This window comes from Marmota marmota, unplaced genomic scaffold, assembly GCF_001458135.2.
Source record: "Marmota marmota marmota unplaced genomic scaffold, marMar, whole genome shotgun sequence".
Taxonomy (NCBI): Eukaryota; Metazoa; Chordata; class Mammalia; order Rodentia; family Sciuridae; genus Marmota; species Marmota marmota.
The window spans coordinates 4132685-4147271 of NW_026000294.1; the positions used below are offsets into that span (position 1 = coordinate 4132685).

The 14587-nt window shown below is 37.2% G+C and overlaps 1 protein-coding gene and 1 non-coding gene across 2 annotated transcripts in view; one reads left to right on the plus strand and one right to left on the minus strand.

The window, feature by feature from the left end:
* Positions 1-14587, plus strand: part of Ophn1 (oligophrenin 1) — a 350877-nt gene that overhangs the window by 131233 nt on the left and 205057 nt on the right. Inside the window, exon 5 of the mRNA XM_048797200.1 lies at positions 2761-2832. Within this exon, the coding sequence (XP_048653157.1) occupies positions 2761-2832 (72 nt within the window). The remainder of the gene's footprint in view (positions 1-2760; positions 2833-14587) is intronic.
* LOC125614453 lies at positions 13275-13376 on the minus strand. Its single transcript, XR_007345041.1, has one exon. It is a non-coding gene; the product is annotated as a small nucleolar RNA U13 (small nucleolar RNA).

Sequence of the window (14587 nt, forward strand, 5' to 3'; positions counted from 1 at the left end):
ACTCTAAAATATTGAAGGAGAATATTTGTCTTTTGAGATGTTGTTTTTCTCACCCTTCTTGCTGGCTCTTTACCACATGACTGACTCACTTGTTTCTGTCTTTAATTATGTGCACCCTTTTGTTCCCTACATTTTTTCAATCATGTATTGAGTGTTTGCTCCCCATTTCCCACTTAATTCCAAGAATGTTGTGAAGGTTAATAGGAGCCTTTCACCATGCCAGGAATTCATTGCTTGATGGCATCTTTCCCTTTTCTGAGGACCATGAGTCCTCTACCACAATCTGTATGATATGAGAGGTGTTTAAAAGTTGTGCATCCTTTTTAAATTCAGATTCTAAAATATGACTTGTAATAACAGCAAAGGTTCTATGGCCCTAGAATGCGAAAATGACCAGAGCCTCATTATTTCCATAAATAAATATAAAATGTGGCAGGAATGATGGAGGGAAGAATTGCAGAACATCCCAGCTGTGATCTTCTTCATGGTACTCTGGGGGAGGTTGTATTATCTCAGAGGTGACCTTTTAGTGTCTGTGTGGCAGATTTCCTGTATAAAGAGGAAGCTTTTCTAGGTGCCTTTCTGACTACTGAAGAGGGCCCTGTTGGGAATATGCAAGATCTGTCTTTAAGACTTCTTAAAAAAAAAAAAACAAAACTAAAGAATCAAATTCATTCTACGAGGCCAACATCACCCTGAAACCTAAACCAGACAAAGACACTTCAAAGAAAGAAAACTACAGACCAATATCTCNAAAAAAAAACAAATGCCAATGTTTTCTCTGATATAAGGAGGCTGACTCATAGTGGGGTAGGGAGGGGGAGCATGGGAGGAATAGATGAATTCTAGATAGGGAAGGGGATGGGAGGGGAAGGGAGGGGGCAGGGGTTTAGCATAGATGGTGGAATGTGATGGACATCATTATCCAAAGTACATGTATGAAGACATGAATTGTTGTGAACATACTTTATATACAACCAGAGATATGAAAAATTGTGCTCTATATGTGTAATAAGAATTGTAATGCATTCCACTGTCATGTATTTAAAAAATAAAAAAATAAAAAAAAATTAAAAAGTGGCTTGTATTTATGAGAGTCAGCAAGGGTAGGGAAGGGGTATGTGATTTTATAAATCTAGGCTTGTGGCACACAAGTGTTTTTAGAAAGTCAACCATAGAAACATGGGTGATTAGGAAACAAAAACTTTCTTGCCTTAAGGCAAAGACTTTGTTCTTGTTTAATTTTATATTTGCTTGGTATTAATCCAATTTCTCTCACTGCAACAAAATATCTGAGAAAATCCACTGAGAGGAGGAAAGATTTATCTTGGCTCATGGATTTGCTGATCAAACCCCGGCTGTCATTACTGTTTCTGGGCTTGCAGTAAGGCAGGGCGTGATAGCATAAGGGTGTGTTGAAGCAAAGCTTCTTACCTTATGGCAGCCAAAAGCACAGAGAGAAAGAATGGAAAGTGACAATGACAAAATAAAACCTTGAAACATATGCCCCCACCCCACTATTCCTCCAATTAGAGCCCACCTCCTATTGCTTCCACCATTTCCCAACAGCACCAGAAACTGTGACCCAAGCCTTTACCACATGACTTGTGAGGGACATTTAAGATCTAAACTGTAACACTAGGTGTTGCCAATCCTGGAGGGTACTTTCAGAAGCTGTGGTAGATCAAGATATCAGGGATCACCAGGTTATTCTCATATAAAGATCAACATTGTTTGTTAGGAAGTTTCCCCATTTAGGTTATCCTAAGCATATAACAGGCCCAAAGTACCTGCAGCATATGGATAAAATATATACTTTGCCCTGACTTTCCATGCATTTTGGTGGTAGGCTAAAAATTTCTTCTTACTTTGAGAACTAGTCAAAACTAACTTTCTATTCTGTTTTCTATGTTCATGTGTGTTTGTGTGTGTGTGTGTGTGTGTATCTGTGTGTGTGTGTATGTGGTGATAGGTATAAAACCCAGGGCATTAATGCAATGGGTCCCAAAAGCCAGTCCTTGAGAAAACAAACCTCACTTGTTGCCTTGGACAGATGCTATCTGCCAAGAGATTTCTATGAACAAAAGGGTTTGTATATCTTTATTTGCTCACAGAACAAGTACTTCTCTCTGGATTGGATGATTTAAAATCTCCAGAAACTATTAATGCTACTATTTGTAGAATTTTAACAAGCCATTCCTATCAGCTTCTGTGCATGTTTATTTATGTAATATGAAGACCAGGTCCAATATTCTCTGATGCTGACATATGCCCCAAGTTCTGAAGGAAACACTCTGGTTTTATGACATACCAGCTTAGGACTGGAAATGATTTATTCTAATGCTATTGCTTCTAACTCATTTGTCTCTCATGAAATGGTTTTCACATGGTGTGATTGGCTTTCCATTTATTTCCATTGTTTTTTCTCTCTTTTCCACCTACACATCAGGCTCCCTGTGTCTGCTGCTGGGCATGTGGACATAAGTCTAGCTATTTATTCATTAAAAACTCAGGTTAGATTACTGTTAAAGTTACAGAGAAATGTCCCTAATGTTCTTTCTCTCAGCTCTTCCCAAAGCATTTGATTTTTAGAGAAAATGTAGAAACAGAATAACAAGACTCAACAAACCAGCAAACTAGTTGACATTTTGTAGGATGATGTATTCACACGAAAATGCCCTAGCAACAAGGAATCTTGTATCTGAAACTTGATAATCTAAAACTTGTTTTGTGCTTTCTCTCTCTCTCTCTCTTTTTTAGGTACAAAATGCTAGTGATTTGCTGATCAAACCCCTGGAAAATTTCCGGAAGGAGCAAATAGGTTTCACAAAGGTACATTTTCTCCATATTTGTAAGATATTTTTTAAAGTGATTGAGTTGTTGTTTGAGCTACCACTCTTCACTCTACAATGGTATGATGATACATTTTATGTATCAAAATATGAGGCCACAGGATGCCCAAGTAGCTGGTTAAACACCAATGGCCAGAAGAGATTAGCATTTCAATCCCTGACCCTGTTCTTAGTAAAGGGGATTTGCCTAACCATTCAGGGCTTGAATATAGAACAAAAAGGTAGAGAATGTTTGAAATAACTCTGCCTGATTGCATAACCAGAGGTGTTGATTTTCTCAAGACACCATATCACATAGTTCAATACTGTATAATAAATCTCCTGGGTTGGTTGATCAATATTTCTTTCTTTTTTTTTCTTTCTTTGTGTATAATTTTATTTCTGTTTCTCTGAAGAGCACAGACTAATAAATACATACCAAGAAATGAGGTGCTGCTGTATCAAATAGCCATTTATCATTTAATAATATGGATGTATTCTGAGAAATAAATCATTAGATGGCTTTGTCATTGTGAAAATACCATAGAATGTACTGACACAGACCTAGATGATACAGGTCAATCATTCAACATTAGTACTTTGTGCAATCAAGAGATATAGTAAATATAAGTTGTACAAGGTTGCTGACAGCATAACATGGTATACTGTTTTATAGTAAATTTCTTTAATCAACAGAGTATATTCCAAAGATAAGAAGTATATTAGAGGACTGGGGTTATGGCTCAGTGGTAGAGCGCTCACCTAGCATGTGAGAGGCTCTGGGTTTGATCCTCAGCACCACATAAAGATAAATAAATAAAATTAAGGTATAAAAATGTATATCATAGTAAGTGCATACAATAAACAGGCATTATTATCAAGTATTAGGTCTCTAGTTTAATTCCTAGGTCCTTGATTCGCTTTGAGTTGAGTTTTGTGCATGGTGAGAGATAAAGTTTAATTTCATTTTGTTACATGTGGATTTCCAGTTTTCCCAGCACCATTTGTTGAAGAGGCTATCTTTTCTCTAATATATGTTTTTGGCACCTTTGTCTGAGATAACTGTAATTATGTGGGTTTGTCTCTGTGTCCTCTTTTCTGTGCCATTGGTCTACAGGTCTATTTTGGTGCCAATACCATGCTGTTTGTGTTACTATTGCTCTGTAGTATAGTTTAAGGTTTGATAAAGTAATGCCACCAGCTCAACTCTTCCTGATAATGATTTCTTTGGCTATTCTGGGTCTCTTATTTTTCCAGATTAATTTCATGACTGCTTTTTCAGTTTCTATAAGGAATTTCATTGGGATTTTGATTGGGATTGCATTGAATCTATATAGTGCTTTTAGTAGTATGGTCACTTTGGCAATATTAATTCTGCCTATTGAAGAATAAGTTAGATCTTTCCATCTTCTAAGGTCTTCTTTAATTTCACTCTTTAGCATTCTGTAGTTTTCATTGTAGAGGTATTTCACCTCTTTCATTAAATTGATTCCCAAGTATTTTATTTTTTTGAGGCTATTGTAAATGGGGTAGTTTTCTTATTTTCTCTTTCTGAGGATTTGTCACTGATGTAAAAAGGCATTTGCCTTTGATTTGCGGGTGTTGATTTTATATCCTGCTACTTTGCTGAATTCATTTATTAGTTCTAGAAGATTTCTGGTGGAATTTTTTGGGTCTTCTAGGTATAGAATCATATCATCAGCAAATAGTGATAATTTGAGTTCTTCTTTTCCTATCTATATCTGTTTAATTTCTTTTGTCTAATTGCTCTGGCTAGAGTTTCAAGAACTATGTTAAATAGAAGTGTTCCAGTTTTTAGAGGGAATGCTTTCAGTTGATCTCCATTTAGAATGATGTTGGCCTGGGGCTTAGCATAAATAGCTTTTACAATGCTGAGATATGTTCCTAATATACCTAGTTTTTCTAGTGTTTTGAACATGAGTGGGTGCTATATTTTGTCAAATGTTTTTTCTGCATCTATTGAGAGAATCATGATTTTTATCTTTGAGTATATCAATGTGATGAATTACATCTATTGATTTCTGTATATTGAACCAACCTTGCATCCCTGGGATGAACCCTATTTGATCGTGGTGCACTATCTTTTTGATTTGTTTTTGTATTTGATTTGCCAGAATTTCATTGAGAATTTTTGCATCTATATTCAATACAGATATTGGTCTGAAGTTTTCTTTCTTAGATGTGTCTTTTTCTGTTTTGGAATTATGGTAATATTGGTCTCATAGGATGTGTTGGCAATTCTGATTATAAAGTGGCAAAGACTTGAATTATATTTATGTTCTAGTGTTTTAAGGATGGCAGGACTTGTGTGCAATGAAATTTGATATATAGCTGAGGATATTTCTAAGCATACTGTTGAAGGAGCAGCTTATTTCTTCTTTCCTGCTTATAGTAAAATGCAAGAAGAGAGAAATTGAAGAAGGAAGTTTTAAGCAACAGTGAACCAGAAGTTAAAGTGTTGGAAAATTCTCTATTTATATTGCAAAGAATGAGAAAGCAGGTTCTGAAGAAAGCATGAATAATGTGGCTGAATGACCATTTGATATGTTTATTTTGAGTATAAACCCAGGATCTAATCAGTAATCCAAAGGAAAGCCTACATGGAGATAGGATTATACCAGCAGAATCACTGCCAGGTGGGACTAAAGGAAACAGACAACAGGATGAATGAAGTATCTGAACATGAGCTCTTCTTCAAGAAAAGTGAAAGGACGCATAGGTAATTCAGAAACCATCAGGGTTGCCACACCCATCATAGGCCCTGGGGGCAGATCTAGTTCCTTCTCTGTTGCAAAGGGTAATGTTGCCTTTCTAATTTTGAAGACTGTGATACTGATGCACACTGACTCAAGGAAGGGACCACTGCAGAAAGCAATGTGGCAGCCCCCTTTCTACTGTCCACAGTGTCATTGACAGTTTCCCACCTGGATAAAGGGGCGTAACCTACCTGAAGATGTGTAAAGGTGACATTGCCATCCTAGTGGGCCTGGACACCAGAGCATCAAGGCAAAGAGCCTCAAGATGTCATTTAGTTTGTCTTGTTAGGTTTTGGTCTTGCTTGGAACCCATCACTCCTTCCTTATTTTATCTTTCCCCCTTTCAGAATGGGAATGGCTTCCCCATCCTGTCTTTTTTTTCTTGGAAGTACATTATTTGTTTGGTATCACAGGTTCATAGCTGGGGAGGAATTCTGCCTTAAGGTGAATGTATCTTCAAGATCACCCATATCTGATTCAGATATTTAAATGAGACTTTGAGCTTTAGATTTTAGAATGAAAGAGTTAAGACTTCATGGCTTGTCAGTATGAAATGATTATATTTTAATGTGAGAAGAATATGAATTTGTCCTGGGGTTGTGGCTCAGTGGTAGAGCGCTCGACTAGCAGTGTGAGGCCCTGGGTTTGATCCTCAGCACCACATAAAAATAAATAAACAAAATAAAGGTATTGTGTACAACTAAAAAATAAATATTTTTTAAAAAAGAAGAATAACATGAATTTTGGGGGCAGTAGGTAGAATGTTTGAATTGAATATTTGTTCATCACAAATTCATATTTTCATATCCTATCCCCCAAAGTGGTTGTTATCAGGAGATAGGGCCTTTGGGAGATAATCGGGTTGTGCTGGTATAGCCCTCAGACATGATATTAGTGCCTTTAAAAGAAGAAGCATGAGAGAAGTGATTTGTCTCTAGGCCACTTGAGGACACAATGAGATGATGGCCATTTGTGACTAGGAAGAGGGTCTTCACCCATCATCATTCTTTTGATGCCTTGAGCTTGGATTCTCTTGCCTCCAAAACTGTGAGAAATAAATTTTGTTATTTACCACCCAGTCTATGGTGTTCTATTATAGTAGCTCAAACTGACCAAGACAAAGAGTGAGGGAGGTTAGTCTCTATAAGAAAAATAATTATCATAAAACATGGGAAGGCTGGGTGTGGTGGGGCATACCTGTAATCCTAGTGGCTTGGGAGATGGAGGCAGGAAGATTGAAAATTCAAAGCCAGCCTTAGCAACTTTGCGAGAACCTAAGAAATTTAGCAAGACCCTGTCTCTAAACAAAACATCAAAAGGACTGGAAATGTGGCTCAGTGGTTAAGCAACACTGGGTTCAATCCCTAGTACCAAAACAAAACAAAACAAAGCAAAAACATGATAAAATATGGAATTGGCTCCTGGCTGTGTGGCCAGGTAGCTCTGTAACTATGGATAAGTCACTTTTCTTTTCAGAATTTCACTTGCTCCATCTGGAAAACAGGGAGCTTGATAATAATAGCTATCATTTACTTATTATCTGTTTTGTACCTAGCTCTGGGCTAGGTGCTTTACCTTCATTGTCTAATCACAACAACCCTATGAGCTTCTAGTGTTATTCCATATTTCACAGGTGCAATAACTAAGGTATGTTCAAGATCAATAACACAACCAAAAATATGTAATTGTGAAAGTGGTCTATATTTATATCTGAGGGTGTTCTTAGCTTCTGTTCCCATATTCTTTCATTTAGTCTAGGTTTTCTAGTTCTGTGCTGTTAGTTTTGATACTCAATAGCTATTTAAAATTAATAACTCAGTTCCTCAGTCTTGTTAGACACATTTCAGGTGCTCAATAGTGACATGTGGTGGTGCTACTGTATTAGGAAGGTCAGATATAGAACATTATTGAAGAAAGTTCTGTTACACAGTCCTCTATCAGATAATCTCAGATTTATTTCAGCTTGTCTATCCTTTGGATCTCTCTGAATCTTTGGTGTCCCATAAAAGGGAATGTATAATTTTAATTTTTAGTCTTTTTAGCTAGGTGCAGGTCTGTTCCCACTGTGTATCTCATATTCACCAAGTTATGTGGTCTTTCCTACGAGGCCTGAAGTATAGCATCTTCACCAGCCCTTTTAAGAGTAAGAATGTACCATCCAGTATGTATTACTTGAAATATCATGACAATCAATTTGGATAAAGAATATGAAAGTATCAAGACCTGAGAATAAAGGGCAATCTGCTATATGTACTGCTACTGTCTGATAGCGAGATTGATATGGGCATTATTTGGAATGACTGGAATTCAAGCAAAGTGAGTTCTTTAGATAGTGCAACAATGCTAGATTCCACTAGTTCCAACTGGAGTCCTATTGGGAAAGGACAAAATTGAAGGACAGAAGAACCTTCAAAAATTATAGTAACCACTTGGTAAATAACATTACAGTTGATATATACACTGCATAAAGAGGATGAGGTTAGGTCATATGATATAAAAACCCTCATGTCTAATTTTTTTCAATTCCTGGATGAGACTAACAAGAGAAGAATAAGGATATGCTGCAGTGGTTAATCTTTTGTCAAAGAGGAGGGAAATTAATTCTGTTGTTTTTTTGTATGTCCAAGGCCTAGGCTGAGGATTTTACATATGCTGTCTTCCTTAATTCTCACAGTGAATCTGTGAGGTAGGTTTTTTTTTTTCAGTTTTTTATTTGTCAATGGACCTTTATTTTATTTATTTATATGTAGTGCTGAGAATTGAACCCAGTGCCTCACACAAGTTAGGCAAGTACTTTGCCACTGAGCTACAACCCCAGCCCCAAGGTAGGGTTTTTAATATCTGTTGTTGCAATGAAAGAAGGCTGAATATTCTCTCTGGTATGTGGATGCTAACCCACCATAAGGCAGGGTGGGGAGGGGAAGAAAAGAAGTTCATTGGATTAGACAGACAGGAATGGGGGGAAGACAGTGGGGATGGGACTAGGAACAACAGTAGAATGAATCAGACATAACTTTCCTATGCTTATATACACATACATGACAGTGAAACTCCACATTGTGCACAACCACAAGAAAGAGATCCTAATTAGAATAAGTTATACCCCATGTATGTAAATATGTTCATAAATGATACACTGTCATATATATCTAAAAGGAACAAATAAGAACAAAAAAATGAATAAGAAATAAAGATATTCCTAGATAAACAAACCAACACACACACACACACACACACAGGAAACTGAAACTCAGAAAAGTTAAATGCCTATCAGTCTATCAGTCTTCTTTTCTACTTCTTTAACAATGAAATCAACCTGTTCATCAACAAAGACTTAACTTGGAGTGAGTCATGTCTCTAGTAGACTATCTAGAATTATTTAAGTAGTGAAGTATCTCAGTAATGAAGTTTAAGACAGAAGAAAGAGCACTTAACTAAGCACCAAGAAATACTGCTTCTAGCCTACTTTTATGTGTTACCAATTTATTGCCTCTTGGTTCAAAATTCACCCTTCCCCACCTTCTTAGTGGTAATGTACAGAATTCTTTGAAGCATACCTCTTTTTTTTTAAAATAAAGATCATGTTTTTAAACTTTATCAGTAGAGGATACTGGAGGAACACTGCAGGAGGAAAGGGCTTTCTTGAAGGTTCCAGCAGCTGCATGGTAGCCTAGTGAAGTTGTGGTGACGGCATTGCTGGAGCTCTGTCTCAGCCTGTCACCAATAACGCATGGTATCTCAGTGATGTTGAAGCTTCTGACTGACCTGGCAATAACCTGTTGCAGGCTTCTTTACATGGAAACAGGCTCTTCAAAGACCTTGTGCCCATTCTATCTCCCAGTTTCCCTTTGTGTGCTCCACATATGGCCTGTCTGCTGGCTGAAGGGTTAAAATGGAGTTGTTGCTCCTCTGCTCGGCCTCCATATTGTCTGTTTTTTCCTAGGGGTACTTACTGAGCCAGGCTGTTCCTATGAAGCTTTGCTGAAACCAGGAGTGTTCTTATCCTCTTTGCATACCTACTCAACTGGTTGCTGGTTGCTGGTTGTTTGCCTGCCACCTGTGCTCTGCAGAATTTTCACCTTCTTACTTAGTGACTGCAGACTACCAAGCCAAACTGCAAACTTTGGTACTATGCAGTGAGTTAAAGTATACTTTTTTCAATGAAGTCTGAACCACCATTCAAATTTGCCTTCCTTGAATACTTTCCCTTAGCCTTAGGTTCCCATGTAGATTTTCCTTATATTTTATTTTATTAATTGCATTTAGTTAATTTCTCCTAACACATCCTATATCCTGATTGGGCATAGCGTGGTATATCCAGCACTGCTGCTAGCTCTCTTTGTGCCTTCACTGATAGTGGCAGGTGCTATGTTAGGACCTTATAGACTCGGGTGCATGTTCCAATTGAAACCTCAGCACAGCTCTGGAAGGTAGATGTTATTATCCCCCACTAACAGAGGACGGTAAGTTCAGTGAGTGTAGTATCTAAGGTCATTCAGCCAGGGAGTGGCAGATTTTGGATTTGAATTCAAAAAGGAGAGAAGGAAGGATAGAATAACAGAATTCTGAGAGCTAATAGATAACACATTCTGAATAAACTCATCCTGTCGTTCACCTAGGATTAACCTCTTCAAGTGGCACTGATGCTGGCACCACATAAAATAATAAATGTCTCAGAGGAAATTTGTAGAAGTGTGATGGGACAGGCATTCTTCTCTATTGTGCTCTGTAGGGACATATTTCAGTTGTTGGTCAGGGATGGTTTTGCTGGCTAATGCAAGTCACTCTGTTTACAGGGTCCATTTGCAGGCCAATAAACTCTGTTGTCAGTTCAACTTGAGTGGCTAGGTCCCAGTGGATAGACACTCTGAATAACTAGAATCTCAGAAGGCTATTTTGTAACTGAGTCATTTCATAAAGACAACAGTTCCCATGAACTGTGAGCCAATCCTGTGATGCTTGAGCACCAGCTTCTCTTCTACAGTAACTTCTAAATGGCTGTCAGATGGTTGGCTTCCCAAGCATGGAGTCAGAGCACAGATGAGCTCACAGGTATTATCTCAATCAGAGGCTTTTATGTTCAGGCAGAAACTGTTTGGGTGGGGCTTCTAACTCTTACTTCAGCCAGAGCACTTTCCCTTGGATCTGTTTTATATAGTGGGTTTGGGGGATAACAGTTCTTTTAAAATAGAACTCTGTTGGTCAAAATATATTTGTGAACCACCTTTTTGTGCTGGAATCTGAATTTTTTCTGATTAAATAGGATGTTTCTTTCAACCTATTTATGGCAGTTTGATATTTATGCAATGAGATTGGCATTTTTTTTCAATTCTAATGTGGTACCTACAATTTTGTCAGATTAATTCCATTAATTTTAAAAAAATCCTAATATTTGGGGGGTGCTGGGGCTGGGGCTCAGTGGTAGAGCGTTCACCTAGCATGTGCGAGGTGCTAGGTTCGATCCTCAGCACCACATAAAAATAAATAAATAAAATAAAGATATTGTGTCCAACTACAACTAAAAAATTTTTAAAATTTCTAAGTTTTTGGAAAAAAATGGTGTTTAGTCTTTCTATTCTAAAAATTGAAATTATATTACATACATATACATTTGCATATGATTAAAAATAAAATAGTACTTTTGGATCTATAAAGAAAATCAATAGTCTTCCATTCCTCATTATCCAGAAGCATCCATTTTTAACCATTTTATTTATTCTTCTGTTAGTTGCTTTCATAGTTTATATATATATATACACACACACACACATATACATATATATACACACATACATATATATATGTATATTTCATTCAGGGTATTAAACTCAGGAGTGCTTTACTATGGAGCTACACCCCCAGCCCTTTTTATCTTAAGACAGGATCTCTCCAAGTTGCTAAGGCTGACCTTGAACTTGTGATCCTCCTGCCTCATCCTCCCAAGATGTTGGGATTATAGTTGTGCCCTACTGCCCCTGGTACCATATTTTATATAACTTTAGAAATTATTTCTTCCTTCTGTGAATATAGATTACTGCCCATACTTCCCTGTTTTTCTTCTCTTCCAGTATTTGTTGATTATAATATAAATTTGATTTTTCTATTGATTACTTCTGTTACTTCAAATGATATACTTAAACCTTTATTTCTTACCCCATCTACTTTTGACTGTAGCTTTATAAGATGATTCTATTAGCATCTTTATGTTCCTTTACCTTCTTTTAGCCCTTGACTTTTGTCAACCATCCCTTTACTTTTCACTATTAGGGCTTAGTAACTTTTCGATTCTAGTCTGGAACCTTAATGAAATCTTCTTGATGGTTACCATTGGGCTCATTTTACAGTGGCAAATCCAGGATTTGATGCTGTTTCTTGGTTACAAGTCCAAAAACTTCAACATATGTTATATTAGGTTAATATACCTGTTAATTTCTGGTGGCTAGGAGAGGTCAAGGATAATCTCCTTCTTTACCTTGTGCTCCTAATTTTTTGGTCTACTAGGCTTAGAATTATTTTTCCACCTAGCCTAGACTCTTTTTTGGTTTGTTCCTTCTCTATATCTCCCTCCTTTCAGGAGTCTCAATATATGGAAAAAACTTTAAAATATTTTTTAGTTGTACATGGACATAATCCCTTTATTTTATTTATTTCTATGTGGTGCTGAGGATCGAAGCCAGTGCCTCACACATGCTCAGCAGACGCTCTACCACTGAGCCACAAACCCAGCCCCCTATGGAGAATTTTTGAGTCTGCCCCCATGTGTACATTTTAGCTATTATTTGATTCGCAGAACCCTTCCTGCCACTGTCTCTGTCTCCTTTCTCACTACCATTCAACTTCCCCCACCCCCCAAGCCAAGAACAAGGAGGACAAACAAGGCTCAGTCTAGCTCTGTTCATAATGAGTCTTTCATTCAGCAGTGTGGAATGCTGGACTGTCCACTAGGGATGGCAGAATAAAAACTCAGTCATCCCCTCTAGACACATGACAGGGAGAGTATTTGTACCCTTTGATTCATATTTTTTGAGTCTTGTCAGAGTTGCCCACAGTATGATGTTTTCAGTTCTTTTTCAAGGATGCCCTTGCCAGAGAGGAACAACCACTGAATCGGGTCTTTGTATGGTTTCTGGTGGGACCAGGGCCAAATTGTCTGAGTCAGACATCTGAGTCTGCATTTAACCCACTTCTTGGAGAGTTGGAGCTGATGTGGAAGCTATGCTATAGTGTGTTCTTACCCAACAGATGGGAGGCAAGAGGGCACTGACAGAAGGACACAGGGTTGTCAGGCTTGTTTCTGTTTCTTTTCCACAAACAGAGATCATAGAAGGAACTTTTTGAAAAGAACCTGCTCTGGAGGTAGATGAGAGTGAAAAAAAATATAAAAGGTGGAACGAGGCACAAACCTGGCAGTCGGATAGATGAAGCCAAAGGTGTTTGTCTTGGCCAGTTTTCCCAAAGTCCATTGCATGCTGTGGGATACAGGAGAAGGAAGCAGCAGCAAATGACCCCATTAACAGTTTCTAAGAACTTGAATTTCAGATTTTCCCATGTTTGGATGTCTGTGGATACTTCAGTGCATTCAAAGGGAAAGTCAAGTAGTCAATGTGACTGAGAGCTAAGCTCTATCATAGCAATCTTTGAATGATTTTCTTTTTTTTATTTTCCATGTTAGGCAGGTAATGTGCCAATGTTGTAACAAAGTTTAGAGGGAGGCACATCTCACACAATAGCGTGAATACCCAATCATCACACTTATGAACTGAAGGATCTCTTTGAATGATTTTCAAGTCAACAACAAACACTTTACAAGCTTTATAATAATAATTGTTGTTGATTAGTACTTACTGTATGCTATCTTAGTTAAGTAGTATTATCCAAATCTCCAAAATGAGGGTGTCAAGACCCATAATGACCAAATAACTTGTTCAAAGACACATAGACACATAGTTATACTTATTAACAGAAGAAAGCTTCAAGCAGAATTTTAAAATTTATTTTACTTTTTAATTTTAATTAATTAATTTATTTTTAAAATATTTTTTGTAGATAGACACAATATCTTTATTTATTTATTTTTTATGTGGTGTTGAGGATCAAACCCAGTACCTCACACGAGTGAGGCAAATGCTATACAACTGAGCTATAACCCCAGCCCTTAATTTATTTTTTTATTCCTGAGACTGTGCTCTTTCAAATATACTGAATTCTGAACTCAGCTTTTTGGGACTGCTGTGGGAGGGTGAATAAAGGATTAAAAATAACTATTAACAATTAAGTGGGTGAATTTTGTGAATTAAGCGGGTGGATTCACCAACATTATGGTGAGTTTTCATTACTTTATAGAAATGAGAAAAAATGGAATAGAAGTTGTTTTATCCATCACATGGATGAATCTGGTAAACATATGGTTGTGGGAAAAAAAAATCCCAAATGCTTACCTGCTGTAAGACTCAATTTCTATAAAGTTCAAAAATAGGCGAAACTAAGTGATGGTGTTAGAAAGAAGGAAAGTTGTTGCCCCAGATAGGGGTGCTACTGAAAAAAAAAATGGGACCAAAGGGGGCCTCTGAAAGTGCTGATTATAATTTCTATTTTGATCTGGGAGCTGATAATATGGGTGTTTTTAGATTAAAAAAACTCATTGAGATTTGTGTGGAGTATTTTTCAGAGCATGTAATTTTTTAAAAATTAAAAGAATATTAAAAACATCTTCTTGAAGCACATCTTCCACCACAAGTCTAGTATGTATGTATAAATAAAGAAGCAGTGGCTGAAGGAAACTTTGTGGGTTTATCTTCCTTGTTATCTTCCTGCAGGGCCTTTCTTCTCTGTTATGACTTTCCCTCCTTTTCACCTCATATGTGAATTTCCTTGAGCAATATGCAGTAATGCTTTACATAGGATAGTGGATCAGACTGCAGAATCTGGAGCAAGACTTACCTGTGTTTGCATCTTAGCTCTTCAGCCTACTAGTTGTTG